The 26,807-nt window shown below is 41.0% G+C and overlaps 2 protein-coding genes across 8 annotated transcripts in view; both read left to right on the plus strand.

Annotated features, from left to right (window-relative positions):
* Tmem62 (transmembrane protein 62) overlaps positions 1 to 15,037 on the plus strand; it is a 41,464-nt gene extending 26,427 nt beyond the window's left edge. For all 6 annotated transcript variants that reach the window (XM_040746132.1, XM_040746133.1, XM_040746134.1 and 3 more), the window contains 4 exons: positions 3,442 to 3,526; positions 5,922 to 6,026; positions 11,722 to 11,840; positions 14,231 to 15,037. In XM_040746132.1, coding sequence (XP_040602066.1) covers positions 3,442 to 3,526; positions 5,922 to 6,026; positions 11,722 to 11,840; positions 14,231 to 14,557 — 636 coding nt within the window. In that variant the 3' untranslated portion in view covers positions 14,558 to 15,037. The remainder of the gene's footprint in view (positions 1 to 3,441; positions 3,527 to 5,921; positions 6,027 to 11,721; positions 11,841 to 14,230) is intronic.
* An 829-nt stretch (positions 15,038 to 15,866) lies between these two features.
* Positions 15,867 to 25,814, plus strand: Ccndbp1 (cyclin D1 binding protein 1). Of its 2 annotated transcripts, XM_040746139.1 has the most exons (11): positions 15,870 to 16,069; positions 16,190 to 16,249; positions 16,518 to 16,597; positions 19,609 to 19,690; positions 21,399 to 21,492; positions 21,654 to 21,727; positions 22,340 to 22,416; positions 22,712 to 22,989; positions 24,110 to 24,170; positions 25,036 to 25,082; positions 25,312 to 25,814. In XM_040746139.1, exons 1-11 carry the CDS (start codon positions 15,970 to 15,972, stop codon positions 25,424 to 25,426), a joined length of 1,068 nt encoding a protein of 355 aa, XP_040602073.1. In that variant the 5' UTR covers positions 15,870 to 15,969; the 3' UTR covers positions 25,427 to 25,814. The 2 variants fall into 2 exon arrangements, with proteins under 2 accessions (XP_040602074.1, XP_040602073.1); XM_040746140.1 differs by lacking the exon at positions 25,312 to 25,814 and having other exon boundaries at positions 15,867 to 16,069; positions 24,977 to 25,046.
* The last annotated feature ends 993 nt before the right edge of the window (positions 25,815 to 26,807 follow it).

The raw sequence follows: 26,807 nt of genomic DNA on the forward strand, positions 1-26,807 counted from the left end.
TTATGTGTTGAGAAAACCAAACCTTATGAAACAAAGCTTACTGTTTATTTATAAGAATAAAATGTTTTGTATATATGTGGTAGGGGATGCATATGCCATGGCATTAGTGTGGAGCTCAAATGACAAGTCACTGGAGTTGGTTCTCTCCTTTCACCGTATGGGCACCATGATTGTTGGCAAGTGACTTTACTGTTGGGCCATCTCACCAGCCCAGGCATTTCTTTTCTTTTCTTTCTTTTATAAATATTTGCTTATTTTAAAAAATTATTTATTTGTATTTTATGTACATTGATGTTTTGCTTGCATATATGTCTGTGTGAGAGTGTTGGATCCCCTAGAACAGGAGTTACAGACAGCTGTGAGCTGCCATGTGGGTGCTAGGAATTGAACCTTTGGAAGAGCAGCCAGTGATCTTAACCACTGAGCCATCTCTCCAACCCCAAGATTTACTTATTTTTTAAATGTGCATGAGTGTTTTGTCTACATGTATGCATGTGTAGCATATGCATGCCTCATTCCTTGGAGGTCGGAAGAGGCATCAGATTCCCTGGAATTGGCATTTTGGATGGTTGTAATGCTAGGAATCAGACCTGGGTCCTCTGGAAGAACAGCTAGTGCTCTTAATGGCTCAGTCATCACTCCAGCTCCCAAGAACTCCTTTTGACTATTTTCTTATATTAGTGTATGTATGTATTTTTTATTGTTTATTGATTTTTTGAGGCAAAGTCTTACTGTGTTTTTCAGGGTAGCCTTTGGACATTTGAGGTCAAGTAATTCTCTTGCCTAAGCTTCCTGAGTACATGAATTATACAAATGCACACCACTGTGCCTGACTATATTATTTCATAAAATGACATTAGCTGTGTTATATTAATGTATATATGAATATATTAATAAGTAGTTTAATTAAATATATAACTCAATATGTTAAAGTTTATTTAGGAAATCATTAAATGAATGTGTGTGTGTGTATATATGATTTTTTTTTCTTTTTGGTTTTTCAAGACAGGGTTTCTCTGTGTAGCAGCTCTGGTTGTCCTGGAACTTGCTTTGTAGACCAGGCTTGTTGCGGGACTCCCGCCTGGGCCCCATCATCTCTTTAGCCCCCAAAATAACACATGGAGACTCTATGAGCTACAATACTGTTGACCAATGTCTAGGGCTTCTATTGACTAACTCTGTCTTAAGTATTAACCCATAACTAATTAATGTATGTGTGTGTGTGTGTGTGTGTGTGTGTATGTGTGTGTGTGTGTGTTTCAAGGTCTTATCTTACTGAGAACGCCACACTTGTGTCCTCTCCTTCTGGGATCACATGGCAACTCCTTACTACATTTCCCAGAATTCTCCTTCTCTCCTAGTTCTACCTATCTTGCTTCCCTATTGGTCAACAGTGTTTTATGCATCAACCATTAAGAAAGACATATTTACAGAATGACATCTCCCATCACAGGCTGGCCTTGAACTCATTGAGATCCACCTGTCTCTGCCTCCCGAGTGCTGGGACTAAAGGCATGGGCTACCACCGCCCTGCTATGAATGAATATTTTATTTAACCAATTCCTTATTTTAAATTATTTCTAATTTTTCCTCTATTATATAAGTTTCAACTAAGTTTCTCCATTATTTCTAATATAAGTTTCTGAAGGTAAATTCCTATAACTGACTTGCTAAATCAAGAGAAGGCACACTATTTTTAATATAATTACATAATTTATCTAGTGTATCCCACCCCATCTTCCTCATTAAACTCTAAGCTCCATGAGTATAATGAATCTTTGCTATGCCTACCACATAATAGTCCTTCAACAAATATTCCTTAAGTGAGTCAGTGTTCAACATTTTCTTTTGTTTTTGTCTAGTTTTTTGTTTTGCTTTATTTTAACATACATGAATAAATGATGTGGAGAGAGGCTGTAGCAATTTATGTTCTACTTCCATGAGATCTTCCTTATCATGAACATTAACACAAAATACAAAAAAAAAAAAAGACATAGAGTAAAATGTTGAGGAGAATTGAAACTTTCTCTAATTTTACTTCACCCAAATAGCTTTAGGGTGTACGCTTACACACATAATATTTAAATAATTGTTATTTCAGTTCACTTTTTTTGCGGGGGGGAGGTTGAGACAGGGTTTCTCTGTATAGCTTTGGATCCTCTCCTGGCACTCATTCTGTAGACCAGGCTGGCCTCGAACTCACAGAGACCAGCCTGCCTCCCAAGTGTTGGGATTAAAGGGTGTGCCACTAATGTCCAGCCTCAGTTCACTTTTATTACAGGCATGATTGTGCTTTTTGAAAAAATGAGTAATGGGTATTTGTATTTCATCATTACAATATTTTTTTCTAGACAGGGTTTCTCTGTATTGTTTTGGAGCCTGTCCTGGAACTTGCTCGGTAGACCAGGCTTGGTCTCGAACTCACAGAGATCCGCCTGCCTCTGCCTCTGAGTGCTGGGATTAAAGGTGTGCGTTACCACTGTGCAGCTTTGACCACAATTTTTTTTATTGCAGAGTATTCTGTTGTTGTTGATGTTGAAAACAAATCCTCTTTCCCCTTCTTCACATACTTCAAATACCAAATGTGTGGGGCTTTCTAGGCTACATAATTCTCTAGTTCTCTGTGGGTACTGATTAGGGTGTTCTAGAATTTAACTCAGTTGTCATACTGACTGCCAAGAAACAGCATAGTCCCACAGGCTAAGGACTCCCTTCACACAACAATCAGGTCCAGAATGCCACCTATGCTTCAGCTGAAACTTCCTTCCTTTCCTGAGTTTAGTAATTTTCTAGAATGCCTCATAGGACTCAGGAAGACATTTCCTTACTATTACTAGTTTATTATTTAAGGGTACAACTCAGTGTCAGCCAGATAGAGGCAGGGGAGAAGCTTGAATGTGAATGTCTGTGTCCTCCGAGGCACACCACTGTCCTAGCACTCCTGCTGTTCACTAGTCTCTGCACCCGTTCAGCTAGGGTTTTATGCAAGTTTCCCTATGTAGGCATGGTTGGTTAAACTATTGGCCATCAGTGATGAATTCAACACTCTCTTCCCTGGAGAGCAAAGGGGGATGGAATAAGGATGGAATGAGGATGCCAACCCTTAGCCATAGATGGTCTATCTAGCAACCAGCCCTCTATCCTCAATGGCTTTCTAAAGCTTGTTATTAATGGGTGACATTCCTTCTGCTTAATACCCCAGAGCTCTTTCAGGAACCAGTGGCTATAGCCAAGTATTTTAACAGGAAGTGTTCTACTATGTCCTGTTATCCTTTATAAAATTACAAAGGCCTTCACAGTTACTGGCAAGAACAGAGGATGAAGATTAAAATATGTATTTCTTATCATGCCACTTACATTTTTGTTAATGAAGCCAGATTAGAAGCCTTGCCTGGAGCTGTGCTAGCGTATCTGTTCACATTATTGTCTCTTTCTCTGCAGGCCCGGGTCCTGTTTGTGTTGATTGTGCTGAGCCAGCTCACCATTCTGATTACATTTAGATATCTAGCATACCCAGAGCTTAAAGGTTAGTAGTCATGATCCCTTCTGTTCTCAGAAGACTTGAAAGTATCTCACTCATTAGCAAGTGTACGGAGCAGTGTACATTGTCCTTATCGCACTCTGTGAGGAACATTCTTCAGATCACCATTAGTTTCATCTTGAAAAATAGTTCTTTTCACACACCCCTGCCCCTCTGTATGGCAATAAAATCTGGTTTAATCAAAATGGGGGGAAATCACAATATAACTCAAGATGGCCGAATTTTAATATAAGTAGCTGTTTTGTTTTGTTTTATTTTGTTTTTTGGTTTTTCAAGACAGGGTTTCTCTGTGTAGCCTTGGCTGTCCTGGAACTCACTCTGTAGACCAGGCTGGCCTCAAACTCACAGAGATCCACCTGCTTCTGCCTCTTAAGTGCTGGGATTAAAGGCATGTACTACCAATGCATGACCAAGGATCCAGAGTTAGAGGCCAGTGTGAGCACATAGTGAAACCCCGTCTCAAGAAAAGGAAAAAGATTTTGTGTGCCGCCTTGATAACAGCTGCTAATGTTGCTTATTTCTTCCTAAATACTATCCTGTCACTAGAGCAGGGCAACAGCACGGGAGAGTGTGCTTCATAGCAAAACACCTATTTATAAGCATGTTCATATAAATGTCCTGACATTGATTGTTGGTTTACAGAGCTGAAACATGTAGCTGCAACTAGCTAATCTTTCTCCCCAGTTTTCAACTATTTCCATCATTTACTGCAATCTTAACAATCTTACTTGGTTCTATCACCCACTGCTTAGGCTGTAGTAAGTGGGTGAAGAATAGTAGTCCTTTTGTCCTCCTTGCATTCTTGATGGCTTAATGTGTCCCAAACAGGGTGTGATATGGCTGGTGCCTGTAATCATACCACTCAAGAGGTTAAGTAAGGCAGGAAGATTGTCATGAGCACAAGGATAGCCTGGGCTACATAATGAGCTTCAGGCTAAACTGGAATGCAGAGTAAAAATCTCAAAAAAAAAAAAAAAGGAAAAATGTTTCCATTGTGATTCTCAAATAAATAAATAAATAAATAAATAAATAAATAAATAAATAAAATTAGAATCACCTACGGACATTAAGAAATATAGATACCTTAGGTCAACTTAGCCTAACTGGATTGGAATATATGATCAGCAGCATGGAAATCTATTCTTAAGTGTTTAGGAGGCTTAGAGAGCACTATTTTATAGTCCAAGTCCAAAAGAGAGAAACAAAAACACCTCTGTGCTGTTATTGATAGAGCTTTTCCATTAACTTCCGAATCTAATTTTAAAATTGCATGTCAGAAATTCTTCCTGGCCGATTGCCTTAATAGCTACAATACATAGCTTTACCTTTTAAGATACAAGGAATCTATGAGTATAGCAGAATATCCTTAGGAATCATTTCATTAACTTTTTTTCTACCAAACTTGTTTGGCTCTTTCCTAGTTCTCAGGGATGGATATCCAACCTCTGGTTCCCGGCCATCCAGGGAGGGGGGGTGATAGTGGTGGTGGGGAACTGAGAGAAGTAGAGGGAGGGGAAACTGTAGTCAGGTTGTAATATGTGAATAACATGATATATGAATAAAAACATACACAGAATCTAGATTCAAAGTATTTGATCAGAATTATGGCAATATTTGAAAGTAAAGCTACATGCTAGTTTATTAAGACTGAAATAACAGCATACCATAGTTGGCCCAAACCACAACAAAATCATTTTCTCAAAACTCTATAGCTAAAAGTCTAAGATCAAAGCTCCCCTCCCCTGAGGGTGTGCTTTTCTGCTAGCCTTACAGATGGCCGCCTTCTTCCCTCTGCGTCTTTCCATGGTTCATCCCTAGGTCTGTGTTGTCTGTCTATTGATAGGTAGGGCTGTGTGGTGAGGGCTGCTGAGAGGTAAGAAGGGATCATGTATGGATAAGGGCTACTTGGACAGATATGTAAGATAAAACGGAAAATATTTATACATTTGATAAAGCCTTTAGAAGCCTCTGGAAAGGAGCATGACTTGATTGATCATCATTTGGACATGGCACAATCTTTCAAATCTCCCTGAGGATAAAATAGTGTAGTGCAGACCTCTGACAGGTGTGTCTGTCATTTACATTCATAATCTACATGAGAATTCAATATACTAGAGTACATGTAATTATGTATTCCCTTCTGCATTTCTGTCTATAAAATGTCTTGCAACAAAACTACCTTTTGAGCTTTTTACTGTCTGTGATTCTGTGTATATTGGCTCCCCAGGGTTCTGAGTTCTAGAGTAGTGTCTGTGCAGTAACTGTGTAACAGAAAATTTGCTGAGGATGGAGGAGGTGCCAAGGAGCTCTTCTGGAAAGTGTTTAGAGAAATTAACTTCACATGCATTTACCAGGTTTTTAATTTTTTTCTTCTGTTTAGGACCTCCAGGATTTGCAAATATGACCACATTTTCTCTTCACATCTTGAGTAAAATAAACATCTTCTACTATTCTGTGTTGTTGTTGACCTTGTACACAGTGCTTGGTAAGTAAAGGATAAACTCTGAGATTGAAGAGAATCCTGCTAAAGAATATATTGAGTTTTGTTTGTTTGTTCAGTTTTTTGGTTTTTTGAGACAGCGTTTCTCTGTATTGTTTTGGAGGTTGTTCTGGAATTCGCTCTTTATACCAGGCTGGCCTCGAACTCACAGAGATCTGCCTGCCTCTGCCTCCCAAGTGCTGGGATTAAAGGCATACGCCCGGCTATATTGAGAATTTTGACAACAGAATAGTTTATATTTCAGGTATTAACAAATGGAATAAGAGATCTTCATAAATCATTTCCTGGGGCTTGGTTTTAGAAAATAAAGTTATTTCTTAATATGTTTAAATTTATGCAGTCAATATCAAGTTAAAATAAAGCTGTTAAAAATACTAAAAGTAAGGGTTTTTTTTTTTTTGCTTGTTTGTTTGTTTTTTCTGAGACAAGGTTTCTCTGTGTAACAGCCCTGGCTGTCCTGGAACTCACTCTGTAGACCAGGCTGGTTTCAAACTCACAGAGATCCTCCTGCCTTTGCCTTCCTAGTGCTGGGATTAAAGGCTTGTGGCACCACTGCCCGGATAAAAGTAAGGGTTTTAAAAACACTAAAGAAGTAGGGTTTATATAAAAACATAGAAAGCAAAAATCTATGTAAATGCTACTCTTTACAGCAGTCTTCTCTGGCCATGTTAAAAAGTTTTCTTACATTTATCAGAATTTGAATTCTGTTTACTATCTGCTTCCTTATCAGAATCCCCTTGAGTATCTTGTGTATCCTGTTTACTTATATCAGGCACTAAGCATGATGAGTATGTAGTTCTGGGAATATTTATCAATGTGTGGCTGTTTTCTGTTTGAGATGGGGGAATCTCACTGTATAGAGTTGGGTGTACTGGAGTTAAACTCAGAGATCTGCCTGCTTCTGTCTGTCTCCTCAGTGCTGGCATTAAAGGTGTGTATCACCATACCCAGAGAGAAGAGATCTTAAGGACAGTGAGGAAAGGCATGCAGCAGGGAGATCTCTGTGAATTCCAAGCCAGCCTGGTCTACATAGTACATTTGAGACCAGCCAGATTAACACAGTGAGAGTGTGTCTCAACAAAAAGCAACAACAAAATTCATCTTAAAAGTAGAGACACTGAATTGAGGGAGGGGTTCAGTCATGTTTGATGAAGTCTATTCTACTGGTTATTAAGTCTAATGTTTCCATTAGCCACTTATAGAAGCAGAAAGTTACCTGGGAGGCAGAGGCAGGTGGCTCTCTGTGAGTCTGAGGGCAGCTTTGCCTACAGAGTGCCTATGACTTTTAAAGATAGAAAATGATAGTATTTGCATTTTTATAATTTATATTTATTGGTGTTTTGCCTACATTGTATGTCTGTGAGAGTGTCAGATCCTCTGGATTGGAGTTACAGACAGTTGTGAGCTGCCATGTGGGTGCTGAGAATTGAACTCGCAACCTCTGGAAGAACAGTCCATACTCTTAACCTTAAAATTTGCATTTTAAGACGGGAAATCTGCCTGTTCCTTACCACTCTTTTTTTTTCTCTGAGATTTATTTATTGGGTATGCATGTATGCCTGCATTCCAGGAGAGAATACCAGATCTCATTGCAGATAGTTGTGAGCTATCATATGGTTGCTGGGAATTGAACTCAGGACCTCTTAACCGCTGAGCCATCTCTCCAGCCCCCTTACCACTCTTGACAGAAATCCACACATAAGAAGGAACAGTGGATAATAATAGAGATGAAAGGCTGTCAGTGTGGCGTTCTGGATGAAAAACTAAAGAACAAGTTAAAAGCAGCATTAATTCTGATGATGTACAGTTGATGAATAACAATGACAGCCTGAACAAGAAAAGTTCATTAACAGTAATAAGAAAGAGGAGCATATGAATGTATTTTTAAAATTTTCATTAAAAACAGTTGAAGATGGACTGGAGAGAAGGCTCAGTAGTTAGAGTATGTACCGCCCTTGCCAAGGACCTGTGCTTGGATCCCAGCACTAATGTCAGGCGGTTTAGGAGTAGTCATCACTCCAGCTCCACAGAGACCCTGTGCCTCTGGCCCACAGGCTCTCATGCACGCACCCTCATACTAGCACATACACATAATTTTTAAAAGCAGAAACCCTAAACCTTTAGAATATACTTAGAATTTTATTGCTTTAAAGAGTATCTCAGCTATTTAAGAATTATCTTCGAGCCGGGCGTTGGTGGCGCATGCCTGTAATCCCAGCACTCGGGAGGCAGAGGCAGGCGGATCTCTGTGAGTTCGAGACCAGCCTGGTCTACCAAGCGAGTTCCAGGACAGGTTCCAAAACAATACAGAGAAACCCTGTCTCGAAAAACCAAAAAAAAAAAAAAAAAAAAAAAAAGAATTATCTTCAGTAATATCTCTTGGCTTCTTGAAAATATTAATGTGGCCAAGTAGTGGTGGTGCACACCTTTAATCTCAGCACTCAGGAAGCAGAGGCAGGCGGATCTCCGTGAGTTCAAAGCTAGCCTGATCTACAGAACTGTTCCAGGGCTGTTACACAGAGAAACCTTGTCTGGAAAAGCAAAAAAATAGTAATAGTAACACCACAGCACCCACATGGTGGCTCACAACTAGCTGTAATTCAATTCCAGGGATCTGGTGCCATTTTCTGGCCTCTGCGGGCACAGCATGCATGTGGTGCTGCAAAGACATACAATATACTAATACACATAAAAGTAAACAAAATCTGGGCTGGGCAGTGGTGGTGAACACCTTTAATCCCAGCATTTGGGAGGCAGAGGCAGGTAGCTCTCTGCGAGTTTGAGGCCAGCCTGGTCTACAGAGCGAGTGCCAGGACAGCCTCCCAAGCTACACAGAGAAACCCTGTCTCAAAACCAAAAATAAATAAATAAATATATATACAATCTGAAAAGAAATTTAAAAAGAAGAAAATATCAATGCAGTTTATTAAAGTTAGTACAGCAGAATGTTAAAAATCTAACGAGCATGATGATGTTTTTAGAATTTGCAAGCCACATACCTATTTCAAATACATCATAGACTGAAATGATTTCATAATCCAGAAAAATTTAGAGAAAATAGCTGGTTTTTATTTTCTGGCTTTAAATTTCATTTTTATTTCTTTATGTCTTAGCCGAGGTTTCTATTGCTGTGAAGAGACACCATGACCACAGCAACTCTTATAAAAGAAAACATTTAATTGGAGGGGCTTATACTTTCAGAGGTTTAGCCCATTATCATCATGGTAAGACATGGTGGTGTGCCGGCAGACATGGTGACGGAGTTGAGAGCCCTACATCTTCATCAGCAGGCAACAAGAAGTGGTCTGTCTCCTTGGGCATGGCTTAAGCATATATGAGACCTCAAAGCCTGCCTCCAGAATGACACACTTCCTCCAACAAGGCCATACCTACTCCAACACCTCCTAATGGTACCATTCCTTTTGGGTGTCATTTTCTTTCAAACTACCACATTCCATTCCCTGGCCCCCAAAGGCTTGTATCCATATCATAATGCAAAAATGCATTCAGTTAAACTTCACCAGTCCCCCATAGTCTATAACAGTCCCAAACTTATTTAAAAGTCTAAAGTTCAAAGTCTCTTCTGAGATTCATGTATCCCTGTAAACCCAAAGTAAAAATCAGATCACATACTTCAACATATAATGGCACAGGACATGGCACAGGACATACATAACCATTCGAAAACGTAGGGAAGGGAGCATAGTGAGGAAATACTGGGCCAAAGAAGACTGAAAACCTGGTGGGAGAATTCCAAACTCTGCATCTCCATGTCTGATGTCAAACTCCTCTCAACTTTGTTGACTGCTACACACTTCTCTCTCTTGGGCTGGATCCACTCCTTCTTAGCAGTTCTCCTCAGCAGGTATCCCATGGCTCTGGCATCTCTAACATCTTTGGGTCTCCAAGGCAACCCAGGCTTCAGCTTCACAACTTCACAGCTTCACAGCTTCACACAATGGCCTCTCTAGGCCTCCATTCAGGGGCACCCCTGAAACATGCCTGGCCTCAGCTGCTTTCCTCAGTTAGGAGGCAAATTCCATAACCCCTTTCTTCTATCCTTGACTCTAAAGCCAGAGCCATGTGGCTGAAGCTGCTGCGTCCTGCTGCTTGCCGGGGCTAGAACATGCCCCCTTGTTCAGTTATATCTTCACCAGCTTTCTGGTTTTAATAGTTACCTTCACTGCCTAAGCTTGGCTGTCCTTGTACTTGCTTTATAGACCAGGCTGGCCTTAAACTCAGAAACCTGCCATCCTCTGTCTCCCAACCACCATACCAGGCTCTAAGCTTCTCTTTGATTCCTTTACACAAGTTGGAAATTTAGCTGGGTGGGATCTAGCCCTGAGATTACCACTCCTCTTTTCCATTTCTTACTCTATTTATCTCCTCGAACATAGGATTTAGCTCTATTCCACTTCCTGGTGCCCCTTTTCTCAATCTGTATGTTTTGTATTTTTATTATTCATTATAAATCTTCATCAAAGTTAACACTAATAACCATACAACAGAGTCTATACTAAGCTGTTTTGAGATTTCCTCTGCCAGCGGAATTAATCCAAAACTCTTCACTTTAGCCTCAGGAAGATTTTCAGACAAAGGCAAACAGCAGCCACTTTCTTCACCAAAATATCACATGAGTGGTCTCTAGGCTACACACTAACATTCTCCTTGTCACACTCAGTACCGTTGTCTTCCATGTTCCTACTAGGATATCCCTTTAAGCAGCACTTAAAACATTCAACTACTTTCCTAACTCAAATTCACAAAGTCCATTTTTTTTGTTTTTATTTTTGTTTTTCGTGACAGAGTTTCTCTGTGTAACAGCTCTGGCTATACTGGAACTAGCTTGGTAGACCAGGCTGACTTCAAACTCACAGAGATCCGCCTGCCTCTACCTCTTAAGTGCTGGGATTAAAAGCATGTGCCATAGCACTGCCCACCCCAAAGTCCATAGTAGTCCAAATATAAAAACATGGTCAGGTCTATCACAGCAATACCCCACTCCTGGTACCAATTCCTGCCTTAGTTAGAATTTCTATTGCTGTGAGGAAATACCATGACCACAGCAGCTTTTATAAAGAAAACATTTAATGGGATGGCTTATGCTTTTAGAGGTTAACCATCATGGTGGGACATAGCAGCATGCAGGCAGACATGGTGATCAGCAGACAACAGGAAGTGATCTGTCTAACTGGGCATGGCTTAAACATATATAAGATTTCAAAGCCCTCCTCCACAGTGACACACTTCCTCCAACAAGGACATATGTAGTCCAACAAGGTCACACCTCCTAATAGTGCCATTTCCTTGGGAGCCATTTTCTTTCAAAACACATTTTGTTTTCTATGTGTGGGCACATGTGCTCCAGTGTGTAGTTGGAAGTCAGAAGACAACTTGCAAGAGTCAGTTCTCTCCTGAACTTGGGTGGTCAGGCCTAGTAGTGCTCTGACCCACTGAGCACCCATACTGGCCAAGACTCACAGGTTTTTGTTTCTTTTGTTTTTTGAGACAGGGTTTCTCTGTGTAGCCCTGGCTGTCCTGGAACTCAATCTGTAGACCAGGCCAGGCTCGAACTCACAGAGATCCATCTCCTGAGTGCTGGGATTAAAGGTGTATACCATCACGCCTGGCAAGACTCATAATTTTTTAATCTTCTGCTTTTCTGTCATTACTCTCTCAGGACCATGGTTTGTTGGAGAAATAATTGATGGAAAATTGGGTTGCTGCTTTTCATTTGGGATATTTGTTGATGGACATTTCCTGCAAGGTGGTCTAACATTTATAAGTGGAATTATTCAGGTAAGAGGTCACTAGTTGAACTAACTATATGACAGGGGTCTCCAATTACACCATGCATCGTCTTTCCCACTTTACTGTCAGGGCAGTGTCTAATAGCTTATGTTTTGTTCACTTCCTATTTTCTCCCTCTACTCCTTTGTAACATCTATTTTTGCTTTTAGCCAAAAGGCCAAGATGTAACTGTAGACATCTAAAATACATTCTGGCTATACAGGGGTCTTGTTATTTGTTTCATTGTGCTTTCTTTTTCTGGGCAGGGTGAGACAAGGTCTCTCTGTAGTCCTCCCAGCTGTCCTGGAACTCACACTGTGGACCACGCTGGCCTCGAACTCATAGAGACCCACTTGCCTCTGCCTCCTGAATGCTAGGATGAAAGGTGTATGTCGCTATGTCCAGTTTTCATCACACTTTTTTATTGATGAAAATGAAATAAGAGATTTATGGCAAAATAAATTTTATGTTTCCAAGTTTTAAAAGCTGACTATGGGCCAGGCGGTGGTGGTACATGCCTTTAATCCCAGCACTAGGGAGGCAGAGGCAGGCCAATCTCTGTGAGTTTGAGACCAGCCTGGTCTACAAGAGCTAGTTCCAGGATAGTCTCCAAAGCCACAGAAACCCTATCTCCAAAAACCAAAAAAAAGAAAAAGCTGACTATGGTAAGGAAAAATGTTTCAGAGGGATGAAAAGAAAAAAATAGACACATAAGGAAAGTGAGTGTAATTTAAGGAAACCTTCACTGTACAAAAAGAAGCACTAGGCTTCCAAGTAGTGTCTTACAGAAGACACGTTAGAGAGGTGGCACACGTCTCCATATAACACGCAATGGACATCCTTTCCAGTGTTCCTGTTTGAAAAACACTGATAAAGCAGTTTATTTATTTTTGGTTTTTTGAGACAGGTTTTCTCTGTAGCTGTGGAGCCTGTCCTGAAACTCCCTCTGTAGACCAAACTGGCCTTGGACTCCTGAGTGTTGGGATTGAAGGCATGCACCACCACTACTAATTGGCATGATAAAGCAGTTTATATTTAATTCCTTGAAAGCAAACACATAGCTTTAATTTTCCTTCCGATCCTGTTCTACCTGGTCCGGTGATCAGCGAGCATTACCTTAAAGAGCCTAATACTTCTCCCAATCCAGGACTTTGCATTTGTTTCTTCTTCTCGGAACCTAATTCCCTCAGCTGTTTCATTGCTGTCCTTAATGCTCCAAGGAGTCTGTATCCTAGTTATCCTTTCATGATCCATTTATTGAGCTTATCACAATCTATAATTACCTTCCTTGTAAATATACATTTTTTGTCTGTAATATATATGCACCTCTGTGCATACATAGATATTTGTCTTTAATGGATCCTTTTAAAATTTTGTATTTTGTGTGCATGAATGTTTTGCCTGTGTGTATGTCTGTGTATCATGTGACTGCAGTGGTCTGGCAGGCCAGAAGAGGGCTTCACATCCCCTGTTATGAAGTTTACAGACTGCATGTTGGTGCTGGTACTCAAGCTTGGGTCCTCTGTAAGAGCAGTAAGTGCTCTTAGTCACTCATCTCCCTCTCTCTAAGATTTACTTATTTATTTGATGTGCTCTGTCTGCATGGATACAGATGTCAGATCCCAGTATAGATGGTTGTGAGCCACCATGTGGTTGCTGGGAATTGAACTCAGGACTTCTGGAAGAACAGTCAATGCTCTTAACCACTCAGCCATCTCTCCAGCCCCCAGTCACTCTTTAGCCTGCTATCCACTCATTTTTTCTTCTCTTTTTGGTTTAACTTGTTTACCAGTGTGCCTCTGATCTAGAGCCTAGCACAATGCCTGCTGTGTAATGAGTACTGTATGAATATTTGTTGAATGAGCCACACAGCAACTATACTTGGATTGTAACCTAGATCTAATTTGTATTTCATGCAACCTCAATACTGATGCCTCAGTCTTCCTTTCACTCTGCCAACATAGAGTATATATTCTGTTGTGTACCTATACAGATTACTCAGTTCATTTCCAATGTAAACGCTATTGTGTATTTACTCTTGCTATATATCTGTATCATAGTATATTTGTATTACAATAGGGTTTTCAACATAAATGATATGTACCTTTAAGTTAAACAAGAGGAGGCAAATACACATACAGTTAACTTCAGGCCAACTGTCCTCTTATAAACAGGTATGATCAATGCATTACAAATCAGACATATAAGAGCTGGGACATAGCTCAGGAATAGAGTGCTTGCCTAGTGTATGAAAACCCTGAGTTCCATCCCCATCTCCTCATTCTCCAAGAAAAAGCAATCAGACACCTAAAGACATTAGTAGAAACTATTATTGTAATGAGACCAGATTCCTCCTGGTGCTTGGTGGTAAGTTAATGGTTCTGTCCCTTTCTTTCTAGCTGGTGTTTTTTAACATCCCCTTGATGGCTTACCTATGTTGGAGCTTGCTGCAGCGATGCTTCGGTCATAGCTTCAGGTCTCATCTCTACCAAGGAAAGCACCTGAAGATCATACCTGTGTATCTACTTGTGCTCCCACTGTACATATGGCAGGTTTATTCTTGCTACTTTCTTCAAGTGACTTATGGCACTCTGGCCTTTGTATTCTCCCCATTGCGGACCTGGTTGACATTGCTGACACCTGTACTCATTCGTTGTGCGTGGACATTGAACTCCACTGAACTTGGAACATTCATGGTGCAGTTAAAAAGCCATCTAAGCTCCTGAAGTCCATGGCTTACAGCTGGCAGCCTGACAGAAGCTCAGCCTCTGCATTTATAGCCCAGATCTCTGCACCTGTGCCAGATGGGAAGCCAGTATCAGCAGGTTGGGCTTCAGGAAGTGTTGGAAGTGTTAACTACTGATTCCTGCAGTGTGGACTGTAGAATCTAACAGTTGATTCTTTCTTCCTCAGGAGGCAAAGAGCCCTGATCACAGAGATTCCCTAGGTGGGAGTCTCTGTTACTCACGTACCTCAGCACTACTGTGTCTGTTAGAGTCATCCTGTGAAAAGCATCCAGCCCAAGCCTGGAATCCAGAAGGTGTCCAGGGTGCCATTTCATGCCTAGGGAACCTGTGGAGACTTGGGCTGGACCTTGACCACTCTTGAAACTTTACTTCCCAGCCTATTTTCCCATGGATTATGGGCCTTCTGCTTCCTTTGTCAGGGCCCTTTTCAACTAATCAAATAAATGAATGAATGATAAATATCACAAATGTCGGGTTGGAAAAATAGCATGGTGGTTAAGAGCATATACTTCACCTCTAGAGGACCTAAGTTCAGTTTCCAGCAACTACGTCAGGTGGCCCCAGCTCAGAATCTCAGTGGGTACCTGCATTCATGTGTGCACAGACTTACACATAATTCAAGCATAAAAACATAAATATTAAAAGAAAGAAAAATCGGGGCTGGAGAGATGATTCAATGATTAAGAGCATTGGCTGCTCTTCCAGAGGACCCCGATTCAATTCCCAGCACCCACATCGTGGTCAAAACTGTGTGTAACTCCAGTTCCAGGGGATCTGACACCTCACACAAACACATTCAGACAAAACACCAAGGCACGTAAAATTTTTTTAAAAATTAAAAAGAAAGAAATATACGGATCTGCACTGTAGCTAAATATGGGAACCAGAAAGTGGGCCTGTTGTCTGGGGCTTGGAGAAAGGGTCACAACGGGGCTGCCACGGACATACTTACAAATTCAGACACATAAAATGGCAAAAAAAAAAAAAAAGTAGGCAGGTCTCTAGTAGGTCAGAGGACACATGGCTGTGTCTTTAGGAGGCGTGGCAGGTGTCAGGGTGTCAAGGTGGGGTTGTGGACAGGGACAGCCCGGTGAAGGAGGCGTGGCTGAATCTCTAGGCCCGGCTGGGGAGCCGTGGGCGGGTCTCTAGGAGAGAGGGAGGCGTGGCCTGATCTCTAAGTGGATGGGGCAGGGGTAGGCGGGTCTCTAGGTGGGCGGAGGCATGAACTGACGGCCTGGCTGTCCCGGAAGGCGGGGTCGCGTCACTGAGGAGGAAGGGGCGGGGCGTGATGTGTGTTGCCGGAAGCGAGCGGTGTTTTCAGCCCCGGAAATACAACGGCGGGCGCCGAATGGCTTAAGTGTCCTGACTGGAGTACCCTGTGAGAGGCTGTGATGGCGAGCTCGGCAGCCGCAGTCCCCTTCCTTGCTCCGCCTCCGGAGCAGCTCCGGCACCTGGCAGCGGAGCTGCGGTCGCTTCTGCCTCGAGTGAGGGGTGAGTTGTGGGAATTTGCGGCCCGGGGCTCCGGGTGGGGCGGTCGGGCGTCCCGTCCTGGCTCCGCTCACCTGTCTTTTGCTTTCCGGGCGGTCCGGCCTCCCACACCACATCCTCAAGTCGGCGAAGCCCAGCAGACAGCCGAGGAATTTAATCGAGAGGTGTTCTGGAGAAGACTTAGTGAGTGTCTCTGCCGTTGCAGGCTCGTCCCTCCTCTCTCCCTGCATCCTAACCTCTTTCCCCTCTGTTGTCCCAAGAGGAGGTGACAATCCCTCCCGCTCCTCATCCCTTCTGCTACCCACCCCTGGCACTTGAGGCTGAAATAGAAAACGATTTCTGGAGTTGTTTTGGAGATGTTTATGATGATATAAGGGTGGAGAAGGGACGCGTTATCTTAAGAATCCGTTTCAACACTAACTTTGGTATCCGCCGCCTCTGCCACCCCCAGATGAGGCAGCAGTCAACCTGTCAGGGGAAGCCACGATTCTGACCACACTTTTCTCCCGACTTCCACTGCCATCTCCACGGGTGAGCTTTACTTTCTGGAATTTTTGTGCTGCCTCTAGTTTTCTTCTCATCTTTTACCCTCAAGCCATATTTATTTATTTTTCATTTATTAAATGAGATTATAGTTCTTACCGCACAGGATTGTTGTGAGGGACCAAATAGCCAAGTGCATAGGGTAGAAAGGTCTTCTAAATTCAATCTGAAACTCCGTCAGGTTAGTTCCTCGTAATTTTAAAAGCCTCTTTTGTTTTATAGCTGTTTCGCATATATATTTCCCATCTGACAGATGAGCAAGCAAGTTTAGAGACTTGGGTCAAGATTAATAAATAGTGGAGGTGGAGTTAAAAGTCTACAAAGTAAGCAACACCTATTACACAAAGCCCTTTAGTATTAAACTGTTTACCTATTTATTTTATTTAATTACTAATATGTGGATAAAGTTCAAAAGATACCAGAGTGCACTAAAATACATATATCTTCTCATCCCATTTTATCAGTATCTGTATCAGTCCCATTTCCTTCTGTCTTACTCCATACAATCTGTTCCATGAATATGTACATTTCTCTGTGTGTGCTTCTTTTCACACAGTGGTTAGATACTATAAGCATTGTTCTAGACTTTTTAAAAAGTAATATAGCTGCCGGGCAGTGGTGGCGCATGCCTTTAATCCCAGCACTCGGGAGGCAGAGGCAGGCGGATCTCTGTGAGTTCGAGGCTGGGCTGGACCGACAGCCTCCAAAACAATACAGAGAAACCCTGTGTCGTAAAAACAAAAACAAAAACAAACAAAAAAAGTAATATAGCTTAGAAATTGACTTTTTTTTTCTTTTTCAAGACAGCTCTGGCTATCCTGGAACAACCAGGCTGGCCTTGAACTCACAGAGATCCGCCTGCCTCTGCCCTATGAGTGCTACGATGAAAGGCATGGGCTACCTTCATCCAGCTAGAAGTTGACTCTTAATGGCACATAAAAAGTTGCTTAGTTCTTTGTAATACTTGATGTAGAGAAACTATAGCTATAAAAATATCCCAGGTGGACATTTTAAACTGTTTCCAACTTATAACTATTGTAAATGGCACTGTGGTTAATTGTCAGTTATAATTTCATACATATGTGTATTAATAGAAAAAATTCCAAAGGTGAACTTATAGGAACAAAGAATTAATGCATTTTTCCTTTTTTTTGTCTTTTTAATTTTTAAATTTAAATTAGAAACAAGGTTGCTTCACATGTCAATCCCAGCTCCCTCTCCCTTCCCTCCTCCCATCAGAATGAATGCATTTTAAATAATCCTTTATTATGTAACTAAAAGTAAAGCTAGATATTGACTGTGATCAATCAACATGTGAATGCCCTGTGCAATATTTTTCGAGAGCTACATGTACTTCAGAGTAGTTTATTTTATTTGTTAAGTGTGGTTTTTTTTATATCTATGAGTATTTTGCCTTCATGTATGTGTGTATGAATTGAGTGCTTGGTACCCATGGAGGCCAGAAGAGGCCACTGGATCCTCTGAACTGGAGTTAAGGATGCTTGTGAGCTTCCATTGGGGTTCTGGGAACTGAACCTGGGTCCTCTACAAGAGCAGCCAATGCTCTTACCCTCTGACCCATCTCTCTAGCCCAAAGAGTAGGTTACTTTATAATGACATATTCATTGCCTCAATTTTCATAGTAGTTTCAATAACTATGTATCCAGATGTCATATTTTTATTATTTGTTTATTTTTTTTCACTCTGGGGATTGAACCTAGGACTTCACATATAACTGTACAAATACTGTACTACTGAGCTACACTCTCAGCCCTGCATGAATGTCTTCTTTTAGTTTTGTTGTTTTTCTAGAGACAGGGTTTCTCTGTGGAGCTCTGGCTGTTCTGGAACTCACTCTGTAGACCAGGCTGCCTTTGAACTTAGAGATCTGTCTGCCTCCCGAGTGCTGGTATTAAAGGTGTGCACCACTACCGCCTAGCTATGATGTCTTAATGTGATAGAAAGTTCCTTTTACAGCATAAAGCTATAAAAATAAATACCCTTTTCCTACATTTTTTGTTGTGTTTTTGTTTTGTTTTGTTTTGTTTTTTTTTGAGACAGGTTTTCTCTGTGTAGCTCTGGCCATCCTGGAACTAGCTGTTTAGACCAAGCTTGTCTAGAACTCAGATCCACCTGCCTCTGCCTCCCGAGTGCTGGTACTGGGATTAAGGTGTGCCAATGCTGCCTGTCTCCTGCATATCTTAAAACAATGGTTTTCAAACTGTGGGTCACAGCTCCTTTGTGGGGGGGGGGTGAGACAACCCTTTCACAGGCATCATATATCAGATACTTAGCATATAAGATAATTACATTATAATTCATAACATTAGCAATGCAAATATTTTTATGGTTGGGGTTACCACAGCATAAGAAACTGTACTAAAGGGTCACAGCATTAGGAAGATTGAGAACCACTGTCTTGAGCAATTTGGTAATTAGAAAAAGGGTAAATTGTATGACAGCCAACAAAAGCTTAGTAATGGCCTGATGCAGTAGTTGGGTTGTATTCAACAAAAGACCAGGTGCTGAATATTTTAGGCTTTGTAGGACAACTGCTCAACTCTAGGATAACTGCTCAACTCTTCCTTTGTAATACAAGTACAACTGTTAGATGTTTGTAAACTAATGAGCATGACTGTGTCCTAGTAACACTCTATGTATAAAACTCAACAGTGAGCCTGGGGGAGCCTCTGGGCTATAATTTGCTTCCTACTTGATATAAGTGCAGTGATTACCTCATGGCACAACATAATTGCTTAGGATATTAAATAGCAGAAATAAGGTTTTCCTTCATTTTGTAATGCTTTTTTGAATTGCCTGGTGTCTACTTAATTTCTTTCTGGTATGGGATGAGCACATCATAAGCCTGACTCCATAGGCTTTCAGAAAACATTTGATCATGCTTTATAGATATTTGATCTCTTCCTCAGTAAATAGACTGACAACATTGATATTGAACATTTACTCTATTCATTCTGAATTTGTCCATCACCTCATAGGAAACCCAGAGGATCTGTGAGCAAATTCATGTTGGCATCAAAGAAATTATTGCAGTATATTATTCACTTCCTAAAAATCAGGGTAAGTCACTGTGTACACACAGTAGTGTTGCACTGAGGTAATAGACTATATCCTGATGTTACATATTAATATATAAACATTATTTATCAATATATAAACATAGTGGAAGGAAGTTTCTGTCCCACCCTGTCACGCAGCTGTTTAGTACCAATAAACACACAGAGTTTTATATTAATTATAAACTCTTTGGCCAAAGATTCAGGCTTCTTATTGGCTAGCTCTCTCTTAATTATTAACCCATTTCTATTAATCTAAGTATCCCCACATAGTTTTGGCTTACCAGAGAATGCCTCGGCATCTTACCTTCCTGGTGGCTACATGGTGTCTCCCTTACCACTCACTCTCTGCTTTCCTCTCCCGAGAATTCTCCTAGTCTGGTAGCCTTGTCTATACTACTTCCTGTCTGACTATATCCTGCCTATCCATGGTCCAAAACAGCTTTATTCATTAACCAATAAGAGAAATGTATTCACAACATACAGAAGGACATCCCCCATCACATTATTATATATGTTTATCTTCAATGTAATATTATATATTTATATAAAACATACAATACATTTCTATTTTCTTCAGTTTTGAGCATGTGACTTTTCCCTGTAACATAGTCAAAGATAATTTTGTGATGTGAATGATCTCTGTAGCACTCTATTATGCTAAAGTACAGATACTGTACACCTGTGATTTCCTATTGTTACTACTTATTATTTATTTGATGGGAATGGATGTTTGGCCTGCATATGTGTCTGTGTACCACATGCATGTCTGGTCCCTGCTGAGGTCAGAAGAGGGTATTGGATCCCCTGGAACTGAAGTTACAGACAATGTGATCTGCCACATGGGCTTGGGAATTGAACCTGGGTCCTCTGGAAGATCAGCCAGTGCACTTAAGTGCTGAAGCATATCTTCAGCCCTCAACTGACCCGTTATAAAAAACATTCCATTGTTTGTGTCTGTATGTGCACACATAGGGGCATGTGTGCATTCAGGTGCTCATAGATGTGCATATGAGTACATGCAGAGGTCGGTGCCTTGTTTCTTGAGAGAGTCTTCCTTGGAGTTCACTGGTTGCCCAGGGAGCTTCCTACCTCTGCTTCTCCAGCACTGGCATTATAGGAACACTCCACTGTGCCTGCCTTTCTCATGTAGGTTGTGGGAATTAAACTCAAGCTGTCATGTTTGTGTGACTGGCACTTTATCAAATAGGCTGTCTTCTCAGCCCCTAATTCACTTTTCTTTCTTATATATGCTTGCTGACTCTCAGCTCCATACCCATACCAAAGTCATCCTCCTCCGCCTAGCATTACATCATACCCTGTTTGTGGACTCTTTACAAGTTAAGTGCCCACCAGCCTGGCCTGTAGATTTCTACCTTCATTGAAGTTATGATAAAATAAATGAAAACATGTCATAGTTCATCTGGGTTACTTACAAAATGTTTTAAACCTACAGTTTTTTTGTCCACAATTATCAGATGACCACTATCCTTAATGGAAAGACTAAAACTGTTGAAGAAAAGCTCTAAAGAATGGCAGGAGGGGCAATAAAATGACATAAGAATTTAAGTAATACTTGAGTTTTGCGCTGGTATATGATGAAAAGCATTTCTGTATCTATTACCTCATAGTTCTGTAATACTTAAAAATCCAGAAAGCAAGTGGTGACATGTGAAATGACCAGGCTACTTACTGTTTGGGTTTGGCTACAGGGATCACCCTGAGAAAGCTGGTGCGGAATGCTACATTGGACGTTGTGGATGGCATGGCTCAGCTCCTGGAAGTGCTTATCTCTCCATCTCAGAGGTATCAGTGCCACAGTGTGGGATGACAGTTAATGGGCTTCCTTAACTCAGGGAGGAAAAATTGACCCTAACAGCCAAGTTATATATTGTCCCTCATGGCAGACAATTTTAGGAGACATGAACAGTGGTTATTGATATGTCCTCATTATTTCCTTTTTCCAGCACTGAGAACAGTGACCTTATTTCCTGCAATAGTGTCTCGGTAGCATGCCAAAGGGTGCCTGAGATTCCAAAAGGTGGGTAGAAGTAAGCTATTAGCTGCTGGCTGAAGCAAAGAGGCCTCTCGTATCCAGCTTCCAGCTTTGCCTTACATAACTAATTTAATTTCTATAAAGACTTTAAGTGAAATAATATGAAGTTTATTATCATCAATATTAATTGGCTTTAGTACTTCTTGCCATTCCTCATATTGGTTTTTGGTTTGGTTTGGTTTGGTTTTGGCAGTCCTAGGGATTGAGCCCAGGGCATGCCATCCAAGCGCACTGCTGAGCACTGCTCTTTAAATTCAGACTCCTCTTGGCCGTGGCTCTGTCTCTTGTTGAGCAGATAGTTTGCTCTCTCCTGTTGCTGTCCCAGGAGCAGCATCGGAGAGTATGCTAAAAGAGTTATAAAGCAGAGCCAGGCAGATGACTAAGAGTGGTTATCAAGCTAAGAGTAGTGTGATAACAAACACCATGAGACAGTTTTATTTCTTCTGGTAGTGAAATTAAAAAGCCTTTAACACTCTGTTCAGGAAAAGGGTATAGTAAGAAAAGTTTTACTTTAAAGCAGTGTTGGTTGTCCTTTGCAATCTTAAGATAATGTAGATTTCTCTTCTAATTCTAGTGCTTCTGATTTTTCACTCATAGATAACAAGGCTGCAGCCCTTTTGATGCTGACAAAGAGTGTGGATTTTGTGAAAGATGCACATGAAGAAATGGAGCAGGTGAAGGCACCTTCCTATCCTGGCCATTGGAAAGCAGCTTCATGATCAGTAGATGAGAACTGATCCTGAAGACAGGAAGTCCCTGCAACTTGATTGAATTAATTCTAGTCTCATTCTTGTCCTGTCTTCCATCTGCCACTGTCTTCTGTCCTGTGTCTTAGTACCACTTCCTCTCTGAATGAGGAGAAGGAGAATGTGGTTTGTAAATTGATTCAGTTTTGTAGCAGGTAGCACAGCAGGTGACTAATGGTGCTGATGGAGTGTTTGCATTTACATATATGATGCTATGTCTTAGGCTGTAGAAGAATGTGACCCTTATTGTGGCCTCTTGAATGATTCTGAAGACAACTCTGACAGCCACAATGATGAGGATGGTGTATTAGGGCTTCCAAGCAATCGGGACTCATACTGGTCAGAGGAAGATCAAGAGCTCATAACCCCGTGCCTTGCATTGGTGAGAGCATCCAGAGCTTCCCTCAAGAAAATCCGGGTCTTAGTGGCCGAGAATGGGAAGAAGGATCAGGTGTCCCAGCTGGATGACATTGTGGATATTTCTGATGAGATCAGCCCCAGGTAAGCATGCATCACCCTTAAAAACTGGAGCATTGTGATTCTAGCTGCCGCTGCTGCAGGGTTCCTTCAGTTTTTTATATTTTGAAAAATTTCAAGCCTAAAAGAAATTGAAAAAGCACTTCAGTAAATAGCTCTACATCCTTTATTTGGATTCTCCTAATCACCTATTTCCTCTGTATATTTATTTCTTGATAAATAGATAATGTTTTCTCTAGATCATTTAGGACATAAATAACTTTTTACCTTTAAATATTTTATTAGTAATCTCCTAAGAACAGATATTCTTAGAGTCACATTCAAGAAATTTAACATTTGATGTAATATTAATATCTAATACTTAGATTTCTTTGTTTGTCTCAAAAATGTCTTATATAAATTCTGGGTTTCATTAAGGTCTCTTACTGCATTTGGTTGACATCTGTTTAGTTTCTTGCAATTTGCAATAGGCTCTGTCCCTTCTAATCTGACTTGACATTGGCATTTCAGAATTACATATTGCAAATACACAACAATTTGGATTCATAAAATTATTTTTTCACAATAGTAATAAAGTTAGAGCCGGGCGGTGGTGGCGCACGCCTTTAATCCTAGCACTCGGGAGACAGAGGCAGGCGGATCTCTGTGAGTTCGAGGCCGGGCTGGACCGACAGCCTCCAAAACAAAACAGAGAAACCCTGTCTCGTAAAACCAAAAAATAATAATAATAAAGTTAGACTATGAGAGTGTTTTATACTTCCCTGTATATCCTGTTGGGGAGATACATGATATTGGTTTTTCTTGTGGTAGTAAATTTGGTCACATGGTTAAAGTTGTGGCCACTTTAGAAGGATACCTTTATCTAACCTGTCTAGCTTCCATTCATGAACCCTGCCAGTATCACTTACTATACTGATGGTTTCAGATCCTCTTGTCTTTGACTCAACTACTCATTCCTTATCCTGTGAACCATGGGCATTTTTACCCCAGCTTCCTAAATAGGATATGTTTGTTTCAGTTAATATTGGCTAAATTGCTTCTGCATAGCATACCTGCTTAGTCAAATTAAGGAACTGGTAACAACCACTCTGAGCTCTGTGCCCACTCTTTTCAGTTAATGGTTATATTTTCCTTCTGCTCTTAGTGTGGATGATTTGGTTCTGAGCATATATCCACCCGTGTGTCACCTCACTGTGCGGATCAATGTAAGTACTAGCTTTGAATTGGTAGAATTATATTAGTCTCTAGTATTTCCTATAAGCTATAGAGCATTTTTATCTTTGCCATACTTGTGTACTGTTATAATTGTTTAACAGTTCTTACGTAGATTTGTGCTTGATAAATACTAGCTAAATTAGAGTTGTAATAGCCATGTGCTTTGATACGTTTGTTTTATAGCCACTTGGGTATCATTTGAAAATAGAAAACAGTGCTTTAAGGAGTAGAGTTCTTTTTTGTTGTTGTTAGCTTTTCATTTATGGGGGAGGGGTGTATATGCACATGTCTGTGCAGGTGCAGGTGTACATATGCAGAGGTCAGAAGATGCTGAGTAGGCTCTGTCACTCTCTGCCTTATTACCTTGAGACCGGGTCTGTCACTGAACCTGGAGCTAGTCTGGCAGCCAGAAAGCCCGTTGATCTCATAGTCTCTGTTCCCCATAGCTCTGGAATAACAGGTAACATGGTCATATCCAATTTTTCTTTCTTCTTTTTTTTTTTTTTCTTTTCTTTTTTGGTTTTTCAAGGAAGGGTTTCCCTGTGTGGTTTTGGAACCTGTCCTGGAACTTGATTTGTAGACCAGGCTGGCCTTAAACTCATAGAGATTCGCTTACCTCTGCCTCCCAAGTATTGGAATTAAAGGCATGCTCCACCACCGCCCTGCCTTCCTTCCCTTCTTTAACATGAGTGTTGGGAATTCAATTCAGGTCTTCATTACTGCACAACACTGAGCCACTTCTCCTGCCCCTTTAGAGCTCTTTTTAAATGATTTTCTTATCATTTCTTATCTTCAGGCTCTCATTTCTTTTGGTGCCAGGGTTCAGGGTGAATGACATCTCTCTCTCTTTTCTAGTCTGCGAAATTGGTGTCTGTTTTAATAAAGGCGCTTGAAATTACAAAGTAAGTCCAAAGACTTCTCCCTACATGTGAGAATAAAATCGTCTGCCCAACTATTCTCAAGAACTAACCCCATTTCAGAGAGTTGGGGAGGGGAGCTGTGGATGTGGGTAGGGTGTGGAGCGGCCAGTCTGTGAAGAGAAATGCCTTCTTACTGTAGTTTACTCTCTGTGCCTCCTGATAATGGCTTTTCCCTTCACATTAATAACGTTTTTTTCTGTTTTATTCCCAGAGCAAGTCATGTGACCCCCCAGCCAGAAGATAGCTGGATCCCTTTACTCATTAATGCCATTGATCATTGCATGAACAGAGTTAAGGAACTCACTCAGCATGCAGCCAACTCTTGAGCTTCCAGGCCATTCTTACTCCTTTCTCCTCCTCTCACTCTCACAGCCAAGCTCCAGTCTCTGCTTTTATTTATTTATATTTTATATTTTTTCCCAGTGTCTGCTTTTAGAACTGGAGCTATGATAGGGTGCTTGCTGGATAGAAAGGAAGCTCTTGTCTATATTTCACAAGAGATTGTTATCAAAATTGTAGGCTAAGACAGATTGGCAGCTATCTGTAGATCATATGAGTGTGATATGCTTCTGTTCTAGACACAAAAAAATTTGTATAAATTTGCACTCTGAGCTGTTTCTTGGAGATTCTTAAGGAAGTTGTTCTATTCTCTATTTTACAGTGTATTGTTTTATTACGATTTTGATGATCTCAATAAAATGCTAACCTATGTGATTAATGTGTCTTCCAAAGTGTCATTTAAAATCTTTTATTGTGAGCCAGACATGTTGGCATACACCTTTAATCCTGACACTTGGGAGGCAGAGACAGGTAGATCTCTGACCTAGATGCCAACCTGTCTATATAGTATGTTCCAGGACAGCCAGAAATCTATAAAGAGACTTAGTCTAAAAAAGAATAAGAAGAAAAGAAAAGAAACAGGCTGGAGAGATTGCTCAGTGGCTAGTACTACATAAGCTAAATATGTTAGTGTCTTAAAGGGTTTCTATTGCTGTAAAGAGACACCATTGAGACAATGGTGTCTTTGTGTAGTAGCTCTGCCTGTCCTGGAACTTGCTCTGTAGACCAGGATACCCTTGAACTCACAGACATCCACCTGCCTCTGCTTCTGGAGTGGTAGGATTGAAGGCATGTACCACCATCACCAGGCCCAAGGCAACTCTTATAAAGGAAAGTACTTAATTTGGGTGGGAAAGATGGCCGAGTGTTCTACATCTGGATCCACAGGCCAGAGGAAGTGAATGTTACACTAGACCTGGCTTGAGCATTTGAGAACTCAAAATGTATTCCCTTATGAAGCAGTTCCTCCAACAAGGCTACACCTACTCCAATAAGGCCACACTTCCTAATAGTGCCACTACCTATGAGCCTATGGGACCATTTTCTTTTTTTCTTCTTTTTGTTTGCTTTGTTTTTTCGAGACAGGGTTTCTCTGTGTTGTTTTGGAGACTGTCCTGGAACTCGTTTTGTAGACCAGGCTGGTCTCAGAACTCACAGAGATCTGCCTGCCTCTGCCTCCTGAGTGCTGGGATTAAAGGTGTGCACCACCAATGTCTGGCTAGGGGCCATTTTCATTCAAACCACTACAGTTAGTTACGTGGATATGAGTGGAAAAGAGAAGAAAAGGCTAAGACTAAGATTAGTATTGGCAAATCATGCCACGGACCACCCCAGCTGGGTATGGGGGTCCCTGGGATGAGGGTTCTC

This window comes from Mesocricetus auratus, unplaced genomic scaffold (assembly GCF_017639785.1).
Source record: "Mesocricetus auratus isolate SY011 unplaced genomic scaffold, BCM_Maur_2.0 Super-Scaffold_100004, whole genome shotgun sequence".
NCBI lineage: Eukaryota > Metazoa > Chordata > Mammalia > Rodentia > Cricetidae > Mesocricetus > Mesocricetus auratus.